General features: G+C 52.5%; 4 protein-coding genes across 4 annotated transcripts; all 4 read right to left on the minus strand.

The window, feature by feature from the left end:
- Positions 1–4,811: 4,811 nt before the first annotated feature.
- On the minus strand, positions 4,812–5,157 carry QC761_306155 (uncharacterized protein; the record flags this gene model as incomplete). Its single annotated transcript, XM_062877757.1, has 2 exons — positions 4,812–5,087; positions 5,149–5,157. 2 exons carry the CDS (start codon positions 5,155–5,157, stop codon positions 4,812–4,814), a joined length of 285 nt encoding a protein of 94 aa, XP_062733563.1.
- A 2,634-nt stretch (positions 5,158–7,791) lies between these two features.
- On the minus strand, positions 7,792–8,950 carry QC761_306160 (uncharacterized protein; the record flags this gene model as incomplete). The annotated part of the gene is made up of 2 exons (XM_062877758.1): positions 7,792–8,808; positions 8,876–8,950. The coding sequence occupies 2 exons, from the start codon at positions 8,948–8,950 to the stop codon at positions 8,299–8,301; spliced, it is 585 nt and encodes a 194-aa protein (XP_062733564.1). The 3' UTR covers positions 7,792–8,298.
- A 2,814-nt stretch (positions 8,951–11,764) lies between these two features.
- QC761_306170 (uncharacterized protein) lies at positions 11,765–15,304 on the minus strand (the record flags this gene model as incomplete). Its single annotated transcript, XM_062877759.1, has 1 exon — positions 11,765–15,304. One exon carries the CDS (start codon positions 15,302–15,304, stop codon positions 11,765–11,767), a length of 3,540 nt encoding a protein of 1,179 aa, XP_062733565.1.
- A 1,073-nt stretch (positions 15,305–16,377) lies between these two features.
- Positions 16,378–19,218, minus strand: QC761_306180 (uncharacterized protein; the record flags this gene model as incomplete). The annotated part of the gene is given in 5 exon segments (XM_062877760.1): positions 16,378–16,999; positions 17,015–18,350; positions 18,498–18,709; positions 18,767–18,800; positions 18,876–19,218. 5 exon segments carry the CDS (start codon positions 19,216–19,218, stop codon positions 16,897–16,899), a joined length of 2,028 nt encoding a protein of 675 aa, XP_062733566.1. The 3' UTR covers positions 16,378–16,896.
- Between the last annotated feature and the right edge of the window lie 961 nt (positions 19,219–20,179).

The following is a 20,179-nucleotide window of genomic DNA, read 5'->3' on the forward strand; positions in this document are numbered from 1 at the left end:
ATATTTGGTCATCCATACTGTCAATCCACCCAATCTCCTCCTTCCTTGCTGCTATCTCAGATATAAGAAGTGCCCCCCTCAATCAGGTCAAATGCCGCGATACCGCAGCCGACCTCCTGGAACACAGCCCTCCACAGCAATTTTGTCACAGTACGGGCAGAAATAAGGTTCGCCGGGGGCTCGATGAAGGTACAGGGCTGGGCAGAATAAGGCACTGGTTTGTAAAGTTTCGGATTGCTTCCTGGTGTCTCTGATTATCTAAGTGGTCGCCTGGCGGCCGCATTGGTTGACATGGGTATCGTGGAGCCTATTGTCGGTGAGTGGTTAAGGTACCTTGGCTGAGGGTGGGTGCTTGTGGGCAAGAGACAGTTTGGTTCAATGCCAAGTTTTCTGATAGACTTGATCGACAGTGGAGGATGGAAAAGCAAATTTTTGGTAGGTTAAATACCTAGGCATGTGTCACATAGGTAACTGTCAAGGTAAGGCTCATCACTAGTCCCAGCTGGTTCCTTTGACATGTCCAACACCCCATTACTCACAACAACAAACACAGAAAACTGGCTTATATCCACTGCCACACATCTCTGCCCCCTTTTCAGCCTTTTCTCACCTAGGCAGACTCCAGCACATCAAAAAAACAGCCGCCACCACCATCACAAAACCCACCAACAATGGCCTTTCTCCCCCAAGCCGAATCAACTTCTACCGTCACCAAGTACAGCACAACTTCCTCTCCCAATGTAGCATCTGCCCCTTTCTGGCCACCCTCAATTTGAACCCCCCCGTTCCCTGCCCTCTATGCTGCAACATGGTCGGCTCCCTGAACCTAAACCACAAAGTCGACACTCTCAAAAGACTGGTCAAAATCTCCAAGGTGTTTCACTGGCCAGAGTTTGTCGCCCACATCAACGACGCACTCGTGGCGAGAGTGACTCATTTTTTCAGGTTTGAGCCAGATGATGATGACGTTGGAGGACTTCCCCCCCATTTTAGACGTCGTGCTGTTCCCCAGACTGAACAGCAGATGATGTTGTGCCAGCAGGCGATGGTGTGGCATATCGGGAGGGATGTTGAAGTGGTGTATGACCAGGCGATGACGAGGAGGGTGGTATTAGGCAGTTGGGGTGTACGGTTGGGCAGTGGGAGATGGTTGTGGGTGAGTAATCTATGAGTTGAGTGGAAAGGGGGTAGATGGATTAGCTTCGGGGTGTCAGGAGGTTGCCGAATGACGGGATGTGGTGATAGCAGACTTGGGTATCAGTCAATAGAAGACATCACTGTCACACTTGATGATTTCCCCTGGACTGGCAAAGTTGAGCCTTGTATAACTCGAAGAATTAGGCAATCTTGGATAAGAAGAAGAATCCACTTGCAGAGATCTTATCTAGGAATTGCAAGAGCTAAACAGGCCCCTTCCGGGTCAGAGTACTCCTTCCCAGCTTAACGAGAAATGTGTGTGGGCTGATACTATCAACACCCGTTCGCTCCTTCCTCAGCTGTCCTGGTTTTAAATGTCCCCTACCTGCCTGGTCTCGACAGCCTTGCTGCCTGATCTTTCTTTCTGTCTCGCGACCAGACCTTACCAGCTATTTTTCTCCCCGACTATCGGGATCTTTGACTTCCTCCAACTCCCTACTGGTAACCTTGCTACCTCCTCCAAGTTTCGATCCTCTTCAAAGCCTGTCCACTTCTGCCCATCTCGAACGGTTCTCCGGTATTAAATACGCAACACTACAATCTCTAAGATGCCCCTCAACAACGCGGCTGAGAGTGATCGCGAAGACGCGATCATAAACTTCAAGGTCATTTGCATGACCTGCGCAGCTCTCGCCCGTCACTCCAAAGCTCCGGCCTGCTAACGATGTGAGATCATGGAGAGATGGGCCAGACTCCCCTTTCACAGCGAAGCCTTTCTCTAGAAGCTCGTCTGAACATCGTAGGTTTTCCACTACGATGAGGTTCTGGCCTACGCAATCGAAGCAATCATCGACAGAGTTGCACGAACTCTCAAAATCAGAAGGGACCTTGACTTCAATGATCTGCCCACCCCATCGGAGACGCAATAATGGGCCGCGTACTCCGGAACAAATCAAGTTCGCTCAGCTGTCAAAGCCATTCTCAACAACCGAGGATTTTGAGTCTGTGTACAAGAAAGATGCTCAGAAGAAGCGTGTTCCGAGCTGTGGGGTGCCATATTGGAGCGTACAACCTCATCCGAGACGGGGTTCATCAGTGAGAGACAAATCTCGGCTCTGTAAGTATAGACTGGGATGTCGTCTAGTTAGATGTGGGACATGCGGGTAAACGGTGGGGCACAAAAGTAAACAAGCTCCTTTTAGCCCCTTTACCATAAGTGGAGCCTTATTCTGCAAGGATCTTTTTGCAACACTAGATACAGAGAAAGGGCCAAACTACATAGTTCTGCAGTCCATTGTTCTGGCTATAGCTATTGTGACTGCGTGGATATTTTGTTTACATGTGAAGTAATGTGCCAAATTCCTACATGTGCTGCATCACTTCACATGGATCTCCAAGTCCCCTCCTCGTAGGTTGCGTGGTTCAGTGGACCGCCGAAAACAGGGACAAGACGTGTAACTGAAAATAAGGATTTCACCAAGAGGAAAGAAAGCTTAATTGATATGTAGAGAAAGTGGATGTGATTCGAGGAGGATGGAAAGTGATAACCACTGTACTTGACCCCCAGTCCCTACAAGATCGGCGTTGGTAACTCTCGAGCCTACTCTGGGCCTAAGATGTAGCCTAACCAAAGTTAGAGAAAATGTGGAGTTGGGTTCAAGTTTTGGCATGGTGTGTTACATCATCATCATACACACATATTCATGCCCCAATTTCGAGGTCCCTCTATGTATTTTGACGTGTACTTGGTAGACGTTGGGTTAACTGAGTAGCCACGTATGTGAAAGTAAAAAAAACCCCTTTCCAAACCCCCTTTTTGCAAAGCATTGACCCAACCCAAAAAGAAAAATGCAATCATCCTGTAAACCGACCATAACTAGCCCAGAAGAAACACAAAGTCATAAAGTCATAATCATAGTAGCCAGCAGCCACATTCACCTCTTATCTTCGCCCACCAAGTGAAAGCAAGTCCATGGTCCCAATGTCGTATCCCCGTTCTCTCACTGGCCTTCCGCCGTTGCGTCGTCTTCGGATACGCCTCCCCAATGTCCTTCTGGGCAAGGCCACTCTGCAGCCAACCGCCTTCTGTCCGCCTGGTACAAACGGTTGCCTGTCACCTCATAGGCTCTGTTGACCCTCTCGGCGATAGCAACCCTGAGGTATGCTTCCATCTCATCAAAGCAAAATTCATGGGAAATCTCGGAGATATACCAGAGGATGTTTCGTGTATGCATGTCTTTCCTTGATCCATGTCTCCATTTTGATGCAATGGGCGCATTTTCTGGAACAGTGCCCTTTGCAGGTTGGGCATGCTTTTCTGAAGTCAAGGATGGCTTGGCTGCGGTAGATGTTGTTTTGTTGTAAATCAGCTTGAGCTTGCTGGTTTCTGGTGGCAGAGCCTGTCCCTCATGAATTCAGGTGTCGAAACCCGACTCTGGAGTCACCTTAACGGTGGTCCATGGCCCGCGACGCGCCCAAAAGCTCGCGAAAAGAGAGGGACAAACATAAAGGTCCTCTCCATCTTCCCCAGTTTATCACGCCCTTGTTACTAGCCTCTCCTGATTGGCTGCATCAAGGGTCAGTTGGGAAAACTTCCACTCCTTTCGGGTTAGGGTTGAGGCTGAGAAGGGGGCTGTCCCAAGCAAGTGGCTTGCTCTGCGTGCTCTAACCACCGTGCCTGGATGAGTCATTGGTCTGGGGAATACAAGGAGGCTCCGACTAGGTTGGGACCTGTAGTGATTATACAATGCAGGTACAATATGGTACGTGGTCAATTCACACAGTCTACCTACACTTCAATTCGTACAGTCTAAAGTTCAGTTCACACGTGCGGGATTACTACAGTATATCTAGTGGCTATGGTGACATCACATTTGATGGTCAGTTCTAGGCCTCCTCATACCAGGAATCACTTTATCGAGCTTATCTTGAAGCGCGGATTACTTTGGGTATCTCAGTTTATAATTGGCCTGTCTAAGCTTTTGTTAACCCTGATCCGAGCTATCAACTTGCCCTCCTTGGAAATCTTGTCGCTAGCCATCCACCCATTCAGTTCCTCCGGTTTAAGCTTCAGTCTTCTTTGTTAAGCTGCCGATCGTCGAAACTGGACTCCATAAGGTTTGCCTTTGCTGATTGTGCACATTACGGTTCCAGACTGGCATTTGCGATTGGAGTTGGCTTGGTTGTTGTTGGGGTAGGTGTAGGCTTTGTTCTCGCAGGGCTTGAACTACTCGGGGCCTGAAGTCGCAGCCCCGTTCTCTCTGAAAGGGTGTATACAAGGCCCTTGGCCGTTTTCCTCAGGGCAGAGCTTCCCCTGTAGCCAGAGATTGTCGTTACAGCCGGCAATCTCAACATCATTGCGATGGCACATGATAGGGAAGTTGAATCCGCCGACATACGAGACGTTGGTGTCGCCCCCTCCAAAAGCCAAGCCTTGTTTCTCCAGGGAGAGTTCCCACACGACTCTCCCGCCCATTCATGATTTTGCCCGCTTCCATAACAGCGATGTGGCCCGAGTAGTTGGTACGGAGTCTAATCTGTCCTCTCTCTCCATTAGCCAACTGACCAGGAGCAGGCTGCCCATCTACCAGATCAGGCACAGGGGGCTTTCCGGAATCAAAATTGTGTTCGTTCTTGGTGTGCATAGTCTGGAGGGCCTTCTCAGCCTTGTTCTCTCAGACAATCGTCCAGAAGCCACCGTCGGGAAGAGGAATGACGGTTGCCGTTACTGCCGGGTCAAGGGTGCGGTTGTCGTCCAAAGCGCCGCCGCTTGCTGTGCCCAAACCCATACAATCAGCACCCACAATGCCGGAGAACTTGGGAGCGGCCATGGTGACTGAAGTAGCGAATGTGGTGATGGGCATAGGAAAGAAAGGGTTGGTGGCATCTTCCTTGCCCTGGATGCCTGAGAACTTGGGGCCAGTCGTGGTGAGCAGCAGCAAAGTGGGCTGCTTGATGTGAAAAGCAGGGTCAGAGAATTCTTTTCCGCGCGCGGTTTAAAAACAACCAGACGACGCTCATCATGGAAAGTGTCAATCCGGGATTGTTAACTGCCAGATTCTTCCCAAGCAAAGCACAACTTGAGGAGAGGAAATTTATTTTGGCTTGGAGTCAGGAGCATCGCAGTTGGGAGATGGATGATTAGATGGTTGCCACAATAGCTTACTTATGGAAGTCAAAAGTTTCCCTTGATTGTTGGGTCTTGAGCACTCCTTTCCTGTTTTTACTCGGTTGATCAGCTTCCGCTACACGTTTAGATTTCATATATATTTTCTCTACTCACATATCCACAGTTATCTGCTTACCTACCTTAGAGACTTACCTTCACACATTCATACTTTATTTTACACAAGAGAAAGTAGGTAACGGAGAAGCTGGTGGGACCGCTACGAACCAACAACCACTGCCCAACACAAAGTTTGGACAGGCTTCCGAGGTCATCACCGGATACATTGGAATTCAGGGCGTCCCAAGATGGTTCACACAGCTCAGCATCGATAATGAATCAACAGACAGTCTTCATAGCTGTCCACCAAGTTCACCAACCAGCTGCCTCCGGACATGTGTGGATCTCTGGGGCGCGATGGGTGTGTTGTAGCCAAGGCGGGTGTCATTCAACCCAATTCTCCTTCTCCTTTCTTAATCTGGCACCATAGCCACCCCCACACATGTTGTATATACGACTTTTCTTGTGGGGCACCTACAAAGGGCCTGCTTTTCACCAGACCTACACCTGACTTGCTCTTAAGGCTGGGTTTGCTTACTGTTTACTTTTACTCCGAACAACTAACAACAACCGACTGTAATATCAATTTGTCAACTAATTTCCCTGCCTTTTTGGCCTCTCTTTCGCGGGCAGTGACTTCACTAGGCCACCGCCCTACATTTCCCTTTCACATACCTGATCTAGCAACCTTACCTTTCGCCAATCTCATCCCAGCCTCCTACCCACACCTAGGCTGTGAGGAGCTCCCCTCCTATCGTTGGCCCTGGAGCGCACCATCATCGCCACGACCGTCTCAAATTTTACGACGAGTTCAACCCTCTCGGCGATGCTGGTCGGTATGGATCCTCCTACACGCCGACAACAGCCTGCGCCCACCTGGTTTCCGTCCGCATTCACAAGTTCTACAACAAGAACCTGTACCTGTGGTATGTGACCTCTAAGTTCCTCCCCTTCACTTCAACACGTTACTGACTATACTCCAGGACAAAATAGTCGGCTATCGTTACACGGCGCGCTCCCTCCTCTCCCTACCTTCACCCTCCCTCGTGTGCCGTCCGTCTGGTCAATTAAACAACCACCTACCCACTCACCCCTTCACACCAACAAAAGTGCGCCATGACCGACCCAGTGCGAACCCCTCATTCGTCATGGTCAGACCTGCTTCAGATGCAGGAAGATGACCACGGATTGGCATGAGGCACCGTCGTGGGAAGGAAGCCTCGGGACGCACGATCAAGGTTTTCCCCCTCCCGAGGGCATTGACCTCGAACACCCGCCGCCGCACGCTTGACTTCTGCCCTGCGACGAGCAGCACAAAAAGACGGAGATGCCCGGGTCTGCCGCCAAGAGCGGCCAAACCGGGGGTCAACGGAGAGAAGTCATGTTACCTCTTGTCCAGGGAGCCAGATCTACCTACCAGTGTCGTGATGCTGAACGGCCTGGGATCGTTTTTTCGCCAATCTCGCCAAGACCACACAGAGCGGTTGCTCTTTGTGAACCGGATCCCCAACGGCAATATGTCTCTCCAGGTCGAGGACATCAGCGTCGATGACATGAATGCTTGGACTTGTACCTTGGTTTTTTTTTTTTTTTCTTGGAACGAATGCTTCCAGAACATTACGTGCGCCGTGGTGGTGATGGGGATGATGGGGCTCATCTCATGTAAGGGGTAAAGTAAATAATGAATGTGGAGTTAGTTGGCGGGGCAATGGAAAACGACGTGAGGGTTGGGGTTTTGTGATATTGGGGTTGTAGCATTGGCGAAGGGTGCAGAGCTAGTGTAATGAGATTATTGTATGCGATTTAAGATATACATGAGGGAGGGATAGAGCTTGCGCAGATATACCTCGGATGGTGAGAATAGTGAATTTAAAACATGTACGAGTTTTGGCGGTCCGGTTGTGATCATGCAGTGTTCCTACATCCTCCTGGCTTTGACAGCATCATCTGGATACTCGCCCGTGGAAACAAGTAAGTTATCTTAAGGGCTTCATGAAAACCTATGTTTGATAGGACATCCAAAAGATTTGCCCTTGACATTGTGTACCACGTGGATGGGCCTGGTCGTCGACTGTCTCCGGACACGATAGGAGAGCTCTTAAATTTTAGATTCTCTTGGTTGCTGTGTTGTTCTTGGGCAAGCAAGACCTATTCTCAAAGATCCGCTTCACATGCATTCCAAACCAATTCCGCAATCACAACAAAATATGAGGCAAAAGAGACATCATCCGCCATGATTCAAGCGATATGCAGGAACCAAAAACTCACTCATTACCCACCCACCTCTTCAAGACCCCTTGCATTGCGGCTGCACAATCTGAGACATCTTAGACACCTCATCCAGCCTCCCGCTCGCCACCTCCGGACCGTTTTCTCCTTCCGTCGGCATCTCAACTCAAAGTCTCACACCCACGCTTCATGCATGCCGACGCAAACAATATCAAAATGTAATGAACCGATTTCATAACCATCTATTTCATCCCATCTATCCTTTCCAAATATATATACAATTGAAATCCAGACCAAAAAAAAAAAAAACTATCTCTGCCTGGTAGTAAACAAAACAGGACACAAACAAACAGTTTTCTTTTCTCTCCGTCACCCTCCCTAACCCAACAGAAAAAAACAAAAGAAATAGTCAACGATGCCGTATGAACAAACGAACATGAAAAAAAGAGTGATTGCTTCGAACAAGACGACCAGGCCGTGAAGATGAAAGATCCATATCCAGATTTGTCGAGTTTGATAATTGTGTCAAAAAAGGGTAGAGAAAAAAAGGATAAAGCTGTTGCTGCCGCCCCTTACATGACTAAGAGGAAGACAAAAGAAATTGGGGTATCGGGTATCATCAGTCGCTGCTTGTCGCCATGAACTAAGTGTAGTACAATGGTTGTACACCCGACCTGCCAGCCACTTGAAGATTAAGTTTGCCGGGCCTAGTTGGCGCTGGCGGGTCTCTGAGCGGGCCTCTGAGCGCCCGTCTTGCCTTCCTCCTCTTCCTTCTTGTGGATGATGTAATCCCCGGCGTTGATGGCTGTCTCACCGATGAGGTAGAAGGTCGTGGCGACAACGGCCGTGGGGTAGGCGGTCCAGGAGTCGCCGCAGCTTTGCTTCTTGGTCTCAAAGATGGAGAGAACGTATTCCTTCACGGAGCGGCCGGCGTGATAAGGAGAGAAGATCATCTGTTTGGTTCCCTCGACGATCTCGCCCGGCTGCTTCTTCACGACAGGGAACTTCTCCTCGATGACCTCGAGGGTCTTGTCGCCGACGCTGTCGACTCGTTCCACGTAGGGGGCGACGAATGAGTAAGGGCCGGCGAGGTAGGGGAATACGTTCTGGGCGAGGGATTGGTAGACACCATTGCTGAGGTCAACGGCCTTGGAGCCGACGGAAGTCGATTTGACTGTTCTCACACCATCTTGGACGCAGGGGTATGTGAGAAGGTGCTGTTGAACATGGGGGTAAGCTGCTTGTTGAAGGATTGGGAGAGGAGATGGTGTTATCAGAACATACCCTGATGGTAGCGGAGTGAGGGGAGTCGCCGTTCACTACGTTGGAGGTAGGCATCTTGTAGACCTTGTGCGGCATGTTAGAACTGACGAAAGAGTGGAATGAACAAGGAGTGAAGCAAGAGGAAGATGAATGGAAGAGGGATCTACCTGAAATATATACCTGGGCGGGGGCAATGGCAATGATGGAAGGCGAGGAAGAAAAGGTGAGAGATTGTGGTGGAAAAGGAGGAATGCCGTGATGGAATGCCAGGAAAGTAGTATTTCATGTGACAGGCGGGCGCACCAAGTTCACCGTTTGGACCCAAACTTTTTCTTTCATGGACCCGGCCGTCCAAGCGGTCCAAGTTGGTCCAGTTCCTAATTCATCTTTATCGCCAGCGTGTGACGGGACTGTCGAACTAACCACTAAGACGAGGCATAGCACACCCCTCCCCCAGCTCTCTTATCGACCCCACTTTTTCACGACCCCACCATCAATCACCCACCACGCTTTTTGCCTGGCATGTGAAAAAGCACTACAAACACACACAGCCTTGGCCGTTGCTTTTCAACAGCCTGGGGAAATCTCCCGACATGCTGGTCTCAGATTGACAGGGACAATTGGGATATTGCTTGGTTAGTGTGCAGATTGCTAGTAGACAAAGAGCATCAGAGACATCATCTTCCTCCTGCGGTTCTGTCCTCTCTGATAAGCTTGATTGATGATGCAGCCAGCTTGCAGCTTCCTGGGTTGGTTACACATCCCTCAGGCTGAGGTAACCGCCCTGATCCCACATCCGACGGCGGCAGTCCCCCTGTTGTGGCGCAAGCGTTGTCCGATGTCAGATACCGAGCCGTTGCCAGCCCAATCCGAGTCCGTCTCACAAACCTATCGACACCATGCCATGGGATCTCTTTCGATCGCCCACGTCTTCTTTACAACCATTAACTTGACCGAGGCAGTTTGTTCGAGTCAAGCTCAACCTCCGACAGATGCCTCAACAAACTCCGGAAGGCCCGTCTGCAAAGCAACTTGGTGTGGCGTCGAGCTGCGCAAACCAACAAAGTGGCATGTTTCTGCAACCTCACTTTGCCTGTAGGGTGACATGCATCGTATGCATCACCAAACCATGTCAGTGGCACCGGAAAAACCAGTCCAAAGGACCCAAGTAACCAGGAACCCGCTTCCGGTTTAGCCCAGGACCCGCTGATCCTCCAGACCCTTGTCAGTCTCTCGATCACATGTAAGTCAACCACCTCCCTCAGAACAACCCACGTTCTCGAACAGCGAAACGCTATTTTTTTTCTTTTTTCTTTTTCCCAGCTTCACACGAGGGATTCAGCGCAAGCAGCTGCATCGCCCGACTCGTTGGCGCCACTCCCCCTGGGTTGAAACTCAATTCCCGTCCCTCCAAAAGATCACCAACGTCATTGACCATCAATAAATCTCAGTGTAGCATATTATTCTTTATGCTTGGTGTTCCAGAAATATGGAACCCCAATTCGACAATAATCAACGCAAACGTCAAAGACTGTAATAGACAAAGTCATGTCAAGAGGCCATCCAGATCAGGAAGAACCATGGCCCAGCCAAGCTCAACTCGGTTCCCGCCGAAGGGAGCTATGACGGCAATTACGTACTCACCTCGCAATCACCATCAATAGCTCTCTTCCAGAGGCAACATCCTCATCCAGGACTTTGACCTCTCGAGATCACCAAACAAATCAAGACGCCACGCCTGAATGAACGAATTGTGCATTCGCCCTCGTCCCTGACCCACCCACGCCGCGGCAGCTTCCTTCCCGATAGCTAAACCCGGTCGGTGATCCGATAACGCTGAACAAGGGCCAAAAAAAGTCCAACCCCTCCCTGGCAGGCCAAGACCGCTCCAAGCCGCGATGTGTCGGTATGCCCCTTGCTTGAGAGGTGAGTCCAAGAGGTGATTATCTTTTTTGACAGGTGGAGCTTTTCTGTGCTTGGGTTTCATGAGGCTCTCGATGCAGAGAGGCTTAGAGCCGGCAGTTATTTCCATGTTCCGTAACCAGCAAGGAAAATCGCGAGGCTTTGATGAATGAGCTGATCAATTTACAATATATGAGAACGATCGTTTTCGTGGATGAGGCAGTCATCTTGATAGTCTGCTTGGGGGCTGTAGCTATGCTCACCAGAACTTAATCAGCACCATGTTTTAGCTCTCTCGTGGCCCACAATCTCACTCACAACTAGCAGACCCATAAACATATCGGCAAGCTCCCAAGGACTTACCTGAAAGCCCTCGTCGCATCAGACCCTTCTTCATGTTGCCTCGCACCTTCCCCCTCCCCACCATGGCCCCTTCCCTCCCACCATAGAACCTTCCCTCACCAGTAGAAGCACCTTCCTCCCGTCTCAAGAATACCCCAATCGTACCTTCCTCACTCCATCCATCATCACTCCTTCCATATCTTTCACTCATGGCTCCTTCCATACAGTTTCATGTTCCCTGTTTAAACATTTCTTCTCGGTTGTGCGTCTGAACTCGTAAGATCACGTCAAATCATCACAGCAAAACACCGGATGCAAACCAGCACATCCAACTCAACACGCAGAAGCCATAGCTCTCCTCTTCAGCGTTCATATCTTGTCTGTATGTCTATATCTCCTCTCTTTACAACAACACACATAGTATTGCCACCAGGGGGTATCAACCACAACAAGAAAGAAAAAAGCCACCTCTACACCCTCTCCCATGTCCCTCCAGCAGCCAATCTTCTCTTTCCTTTCCCTAAACTCCTCCCCCACCCCCCAAAAAAACGGATATGATGCTACTCTTCAATCTTCCCACCGCCAAAAAAAAAAATAACCCTCAACAAAAGGAAATGCCGTCCCGGCTATGCTATGCTGTGCTGTATGCTGTTGTATCATAACTCATCACCCACCACCACCACCACCACCACCACCACTCGATATCCCCACCAACCCCTCCACACTCAACAACCCATCACTCCCACTCACACTCCTACCCCCCAGTCCCCCCCTTTCAGGTCCAAACATGGGACTAGGACAAGCACTGCCCACCCTGCTCAAACTCCCCATCCCGCTCGGCGTCGTAGCCCCACTGGCCATCTCCCCACTCACCACAGCGGGTACCGCACCCGCCTTGTTACTACCACCACCACCACCACCACTCCCCCCCAAAACCAAAAGACTGCTCTCCTTCTTCAGAGCCCTCGGCCTGTTATTATTCCCCCCCTTGCCATGCACCTTATCTTGCTGTTGAACCCTCCTCCGCTCCGCCAACCTCTCCTCCCTCAACCGAACCTGCTCCCTCTCCAGCTCAATCGCCCTCCCCCTCCTCGCTTCAATATCCTCCTTCTTCACCAACCTTCTCAACCCCTCGCTCGCCTGCACCAAGCCGTCAATAGAAATAGCATGGTTCGTCATCTGATGGTTAATGTACGTGTACACCCCCGCCGGGCTCCCACACCCCAAAAGCTGGCCCTCGTTCAGCTTCAGCAGCGCGAGCGCCACCTGGAACAGAAACGCGCCCCCGTCGTGCGGCGTGCAGAGCACCACGTCCCAGACCCTGAACAGCGCTTCTGCGGACAGGCAGTCGGTAAAGATGGAGAGGAACCACTGAAACGTCATCGTCTCGAGGTCGATGCCCAGGTCGTCAAAGTGCGCCGACAGCTTCGGCAACACTTCGGAGACATACTGGCGGAGGACGACCTGGTCTGCCCTCGACGCAAGCAGCGAGTGGTCAAAGTACCCCGACGGGAGGATCTGCTCGACCGTGGCGACGAGGATCCAAAACGCGTCTTCTGACGAGGGAGTGATAAGTAAAAGATTGGCAACGACGAGGTTCATCCCCTGGCAGTACCCCACGTCCGGGTTGCGGCGCGAGTAGGCTAGCAGAACCTCGTGCAGCTTGCCCACTCCGGGCCCTTTGCGGAAGAATATATTGTCGGTGAGGGTGCGCGTGATGTCGGCTTTGATCTGAGCGACGACTTGGGGGTCGTCTTCCTCTCCGGGGCGGCTGACCAAATCCTCGTAGTATCCAGGTATGCGCAGTGCTTTTGCGCCGGAGCACTCTGACCAGATCTTGGCTCTCATGGCCACGGGGATGCCGCCCAGCAAGAGCGAGCGGAATTCGGTTGCTTTTGCCCTGCCGACTTTGCCTTGGACGCCGAGGCTGGCGACGCCGATGAGCTCCCCGTCTCCGAGGCGAGTTTCCGGCATGACGGCCGTGGCTCGTTGGAATCTGGCTTCTGCTGCTGCTGCGGCGGCGGCGGCGGCAGCTTCGCCGTCCCGCTTCCTCTCGGCGCGGACCTTTCGAAGAAACTCGTTCCAGCGGACTGTCCTTTCCCTCTGAAGCGAATCATGCAGCCTGTTCAGATTCTCCAACAGCAACCTCACCGGCTCGGCATCCTCCTTCGCCGGGGTCGTGGATCCAGGAGGCGTCCCCCCATCCTCTTCTTCAACCCCTGCCGGGGCAGACACCGAGGAGCTCAAGACCGAACTAACCACCGGCTCCTGGTGCTCCTCCATGATCGGCGCGATCGACACCGTCGTCGTGGTAGCACTAGGCAAAAACCCCCTCTCCTCCGACATGATGCTCGGCGAATGCCCCGGCGACTTTGGTGGTGGCACCTCCCCTCCCTCCAAAACCTCGAACCCCTGCGCGCTGATCAGCGGCGTGTGCGAGAGCAACTCAGTCGGAAACGTCGCAATCTTGAGGTAATCCTGCCACCTCTTCGGCTTCGCGTTCTCCTCGTTCCCGCCTCCCCCTCTCACTTGCTCCTCGGTCGTGGTCCCCGAGCACGGCGTGTCCGGCCTCCCGCTCTCGCTCAAGACGTCCCACCTCCCACTACTCGCCCCGTCATCATCCCCCGCCATTACCGGACTCATCCCTCCCCGTCCATTAGTCAACATTTCCGTCCTACTCCCCCTCTTCCCCTGCTTCGCCATCTGCGCCGCCTCCCTCTGCCTCTTTTTCCGTCTCTGGTCGTAAATAAACCCAAACCGATCGGTCAGATACTCCGACCCGACAAAGTTATTGTAGATGTGCGTCAGCGTAGGCGGCTGAGCCTCGGGTGGGAGGATCGTGTCCATCTCGACAGGTCCATAGCTCTGATGTCGTAATATCGCAGCCTTTCCCGGGCTCGCCCCCATGGTGTCCCATCGTTCGGGAACTTGTCCTCTGGCGGGGATATCCATCGGTCTGGTGCTCCCACCGGCAGTCGTTCGTCTCATTTGCATGAGCGCCTTTGGCCCGCCGGCCTGCGCCGACACGGCCCGGTTAGAAGCCGTAGTCTTCGTACTGGAAGCGCTCGATCCCCTGAGCGGACCCCCCGCCTGCGCAGCAGCAGCGCTGCTAGCACGGCCCCTGCCTTCGTTATCCCTATTCCCCGCTGCGCCGCCAGCAACAAGCCTCAACGCCATGCTCGCCAGAGAAGGCTTCCTCGCCGCATGAGCAGAACTCACACTTGAAGCCCTACTGGAGGTTTGTTGTGCTTGCTCCTCCTGCTGTTCCGCTGGTGGTTTAAACCAATCCTCGGGCATCGACTGCCTCGCCCCTCCTTTCACTGCCGTCGTCTCCCCCTTCCCATCCCCCTTGCTAGTACCCGTCCCACCCCACAAATACTCCTTCCACCCCCTCCCCGTCCCCTTTTGCTGCTGCTGCTGCTGTCCAGTATTTGCACCCCGCTCTTTGACCACCCTCCCCTTTATCGTCGCATCAAGCCTCACATCCCCCTCCAGCGCGTCCCCGATCAAATCCTCCAGCTCCTCGCCACTTCCTTGTCGTCTCTGGCTCCTCCCTTCCTCAAGCAGCACCCTCAGCCGGGTCTCGAGATCAAGATTGGAGAGCCCACACTCGAGAATGATTTTTCTGAGAGCCCGCTCTCTCTCGTCGGCCCGACGACGGAGCAGAGCGATTTGCGCGTCCCTTGCTGCTAAGTCCTCTGCGATTTGCCTTACTAGGTTGACGGCCCCGCCCTGTCTGGCGATTAGACGCTCGATGTGGCCGTCGTCGGCGTGGTGGAGCGCGCCGGGGAGGCGGTTGCGGCAGGGGGGGGAGTCTTCGAATAAAGGGCCGGCGGTGTGAGGAGTGGTTAGCAAGGTGGGGATTATTTGTTCGGGTTCGAGTCGGGGTGGTTGTTGGTCGATTTCAGAGAGGGAGGTGGATGGTTTGCGGGAGGGGGTCGTGCTGCTTGGAGGAGGAAGGGGAGTGTTGCCACTGTCTTCTTCTTGTTGGTTGTTGTTGAGGAAACAGCATGTTTCTTCTTCTGGCGGGGAGAAGGAGGGGAAGGAGGTTAGGGATTTGCTATCTTCGCCTCCTATCACTGAGCTTGCTGAGCTGGAGGGAGGTTGTTGTTTTTTGGCTGCTGGGCGGCGGGAGGTGTTGCGGGAGCGAACGGAAGTGTGGGATTGTTGGGAGATTGTGCGCTCGAGAGGGGGGGAGAGGTTCATTGTGGTGGTGCGGTGTGCTGTGGTGTTGTTGGATGGGGATCGAAGGCTTAGTGGCAGGAGAAGAGGGGGGGTGGCATTGTTTTGATTTTTGGTGGTTGGAAAACAATTCGTGAGGGCGGGTGTTTGTCGGTGGTTGTCTGTAAAAGTATTAACAAAACACTGCTGCTGTCGCAAAAGGTCTTGTCAGTCAGGTCGCATGAACCACTGGTGTTGTCATAGGGGCGGCGGGCGTGCGGCGTTGGGAATGCGGCGGGCAGTTGTAACTCCAGCAAGGCAGAGCTGCTCGGCAAGTCAAGTGCTTGCAGCAGCAGCAGCAGCAGCAGCAGCGACAGGCATCTTTTTAACTTGTCTCCTCTTCCACCACGCAATCCACAAACGTGGCCCGTGCTTTTCCTCCAGCAACCTCAAACATCAAACATCAAACCTCAAACCTCAAAGAATAAACCCCAACCAAGACCACCTCCCTCCCCTATACTATCCCAACTAATTCTAGAGTACTGTTTGCCTAACCAAGCCTCGATCCTCATCCCCTTTAGTACCCGTTTCATCCTGTCATCCCCCCCCAATGCTTGATCCATTCCCCCTCGCACTATTTAAGATAGTGCAATTCCGAATCAACTCAAATCCTTACCTAAGCCCCAACTGCCGAACAACAAGCTTCACCTGCATTGCGCACCACTGCTAGTGGCTGTCGATCCTTTCTCCCGTCGCGCCTTGTCCTGACAATCTTTACCTTGTACATCACCAACTCACGCTCGTGAACCGCTGTCATGACGATTCCCTTGCATTGAAGAAAGCACGACATAAAAACACATAAACGGCCCATTTAGTGTTCTGGGCCATAGCGGCAAGGCGAGCATCGTCCTTGGTACTGTGTCCTGTGCTCGAGTACCATCAACGGCGTCAACTTTCCTTCAATAACCAGCGTCATCTCTGCAGCAACAATCCTCTATTTACCAAAACACAGCAGTCTGTTCTCAGTATCCGGTGGTCCTGGCCAACTCACCCAGCTGTTGCTGGAGCTTTCGGTCACCAAGTCCAGCCGAGGCAACAAGATATAGTATGATCAAAGCCTTGAAGATTACAACTGCGAAACCTCTTTTTATCTAACTTTCCCTGTTGCCATATCCAACCCTTCCATACAGGCACTCCCACCCCGAGTAATTCCATCTCTGTTACTATACCGACTCCACCTCTCTCCTCTCAAACACTTTCCCCTCAGCTTCCCAACACCCCGTCTAGCTAACCAGCAGCTTTTATCTTAACCTCTCTTTCCATCTCTCTTTTCATCTCCACAAAAAAAACACATCTTTTGTCTTTGTCTTTTCTCTCTGTGTGTGTATCCAACAACAAAAAACCCTGGTATCATACCTACCCCTACTCCAAATCATTACCTCCCTTTCCCTACCACTAAATGCTCAGTGTAAATGAACAAAAAGTCAAAACATGAAACTGATACTCTGTATCACAAAAAAAGAAACAAACCTGATGTCCAACCAACCCCACCAAAGAAAAAAAAAAGAAAAAAACACCACAAGTTACACATGGTATACCCTCTTCCTCTTACTCCCTCTTAGGCACCTACCTAGTTATTAACCCTCTAAATACGCCCCCCCCTCCCCCAAACTACTAACATCACCCCTACCCCCAGTCGTCACCGTCCCCCCAGTAACAGTATCACTACTCCCACTACTACTACTAGTACTACTACTACTACTACTACTCCTCGGACTAACCTCCTCCCCCTTCCCAACCCTATCCTTATCCCTCACACTCCCAATCGCCTTCCCAATAGTCCCTGTCCCTTGCTGTTGCGCCGTAGTCCCACTCCAACTCCCCCAACTCCCCCTCTCCTTCCCAACCCCCACACTCCCCCTCTGGTGATGATACAGCGTTCCCCCCAAACCCATCCCCTTCACCCTGCCACCATTACCCGCCTCACTAGAGTAATTACTCGACGAACTCGACACAACCGACCAATGGTTCCCATTCCCATTCCCCCCCGCTCTTGTCGTCCCGACCGGAGGAGTAGCCGGCAAAGCCCTAGTAGGAGGCGGGCTCAACGGGGGCGACACCAAACTCCCCGTACTACTACCACCGCCACCACCACCACCACCCCCACCACCAACCAACAAATCCGGAATCTCCAACGGTCCATCATGCGGCCGTTTCGGACGCGCAGGTGACGATGATGATGGACTTTTCTCAAACCCCCCCCCAACACCACCACCACCAAAGAAATTATTCGTTGTCGCCGCCGTCATGGAAGATGCCGCACTACCACTACCCCTCCCACAATCCTTCACAAACATCGGAACCGGCGCAGGAATAGGCGGCAACCCACCCGTGTACCCCCCAGGCGTCCTCTCATGTCTAGGAACCAGCTTCGAAGTCGTGGGGGTACAAATCGGGCTTGACGGGAAAACCCCGCCTGTGCTGTGCTGTGGTGTGAGGGGCGTCAAAGGGGGTGAGCCCGAGCGGGCGCCTCCTCCTGGGCGGAGGATAGACGGTAAAAGAGAAGGGATGAATTTTCTCTGGCGGAGGCGGAGAGGCGGGGTGATGCCTTGGTTGTTGGCTGTTGTTCCCATCAGGGAGCTTGCCGGTGAGATCAGCGGTGTTGGGTTGTTGCCGCCCCCCCATTTGCTATTGTTGAGGCCTAGTCGGGAGCGGAGGCTGCGATGGGGGGGCGATGATTCGCCGCCGCGTTTTCGCTTGCGGAGGCAAAGGAACAGAGCGCAGATAAGCATGAGGAGGGCGATGGTGGCGCAGACTGCGATGGCGATTTTGGCTGGGTTGGAAAGGCCGTTCTCGGCTGCTATTGCTGAGGCAGCAGGGGCAGAGGTAGAGGTGGATGTTTTTGATGCTGCTGGGTGTGTGGCTGATGAAGCGGATGATGTCGAAGTTGTTGTCAATGATGTCGATGCCGTCAGGGAGGATATTGACGAGACAACAAATGTGCTCGCGGGAAATGATGGGGCAGGGAAACTTGTTTCCAGTCCGTTCATTGGTGGTAGTTTTGTTGGGTCCGATGAGGTCGATATTGTTTCTGCCGTGAATGTAAATATCTCTGCCGTCGTCGGGGTTGTTGTGGGCAGAGGAGGAACAGCCTCCGTCTGTTGGCTCTCTGGTGCCATGAAGGTATTTGCCAGTGGAGGACGAGAAAAGTCAGACTCTTGCAAAACAGAGGTCGTACCTTGTACCGTGCTCACAGAACCCAATCCTACACCCACAGCCGTCGCAGATGCTGCCGTTGGCAGCAGCGCCGAAGACTCCCATGTCACCGACGACGTCAGCTGCAGCCTCGAAAACGAACTGTCCGTACACGAACCCGCTCCATCCCCCTCGGTGCTGCATTTGAAGTCCTCGTGCGGTGGTCCAGGATCAATAATCGGTTTGAACCCATTACTGCAAAACATCGTCAGCAACCTCCAAGTTGGTCTCAAAACAAAGAGGAGGCCTCACTTGTCACAGGTGGTGATGATCGAATCAACATTCGCTGTGTACCACATCTTAGCCTTCTCGTCCGAGACAAAAAATCAGACCACCTCGCCTCCGCTCTCTTGTTACTCACGATCTTGCCCCAGTCCCTTGCTCTGGTCTATCGCTACCCCGCAAAACGTCGAGTCGCACCAGTAAAGGGACCAAAACCTGTATTCAGCAACCTCGACACCTTTGCTCGTCGAGTTGAGATTGCCGCACACGTCCGCCCATCCCGACGCCGCTCCGCTCCATCCCGGGCTTATCGACTGCAGAAACTGCGTCTTACAGTTGGATATGCACTCGCTCCTGTCCTCGTTCCATGCCCCCTTTTGGATCTCCGCCTTATTGATATGACACTCGCAGCTGCTGTCCTTTTCCGCGTTGTGCTGCTGGTCGACCCCTTCCACCGAGATCCCTACTCTTGATCCTTCCATTTCTCGAGGTAATGTCGGTGTGTAGTAGTAATAGTAGTCGGTGATCTGACCAGATCAAAACTCCATGCGGCCTTCCCCCCCAAATAAAGCCTTGTCTCCAAAAGAAAGAGATTGAGCTGCTGTGCTTCAAGCCTAATAAGCCCTATACAAACGAACAAGTCGGAGGCAAACAGTCTCAGCTATACCTGTCTGCCTCCGAAAAGCTAAGATGCCCAAGCAAGGCAAGGTAAGGTTGGCAAGCCGTGTGTCCGTTTGATAGATGGTGAAAAGTCGCGATGTGACAGGTCCGAATCAGAGTGATCAAAACGAAACAAAAATCTGGAAAAGTGAGAGAAAACGGAAAAGGGGTCAGAAAAAGGTGGGCACGGGCGCAACAGAAAAAAAAGCATTCCCAGTCTATATATCCCATCACCACCCCCTCCCTCTTCACAAAATGATGAGCCCCATCTTGTGTCCCCCGTTTTCTCGAAATGGGGCAAGTACCAGGCCCGTGACTGCTGAGCGATGGCAACACAACGTTGCCCAGAGGTACGATAGATGAGCAGAGATCAGACGGCTGCCCCCAGTGCCCCATTTCTGAACGGGAGGACGGGCGGCACCACCACTCTCCTGTGCGTGTGTGTGTGTGTGTGTGTGTGCTGGTTCCAGACAGTGGGTCCCCTAGACAGACGGGGTTTTCGAGACGCGAATCAAAGAAGAGCGAGGTACACACACACGCACCTGCGTGATGGTAGGTACAAGATACCCACTACTCGCAAGCCAAATCCCCCTTGGCGACAAGTGGACTCACCGTTACACAACCGCTGCACCATCCCGCCGCCCGACGAGAATAGTCTCGTATGAAGACCGGAATGCAGGACAAAAAATCTCACATAGTCGAAGACTGACGAATCTGCAACCACCCGTCCCCCCCCCCGCCCTTCCTTGTGCGCCACTCACGCCTCTTCTCTCTTACCCAATG

The sequence above is a fragment of the Podospora bellae-mahoneyi genome, chromosome 3, assembly GCF_035222275.1.
Source record: "Podospora bellae-mahoneyi strain CBS 112042 chromosome 3, whole genome shotgun sequence".
Lineage (NCBI taxonomy): Eukaryota > Fungi > Ascomycota > Sordariomycetes > Sordariales > Podosporaceae > Podospora > Podospora bellae-mahoneyi.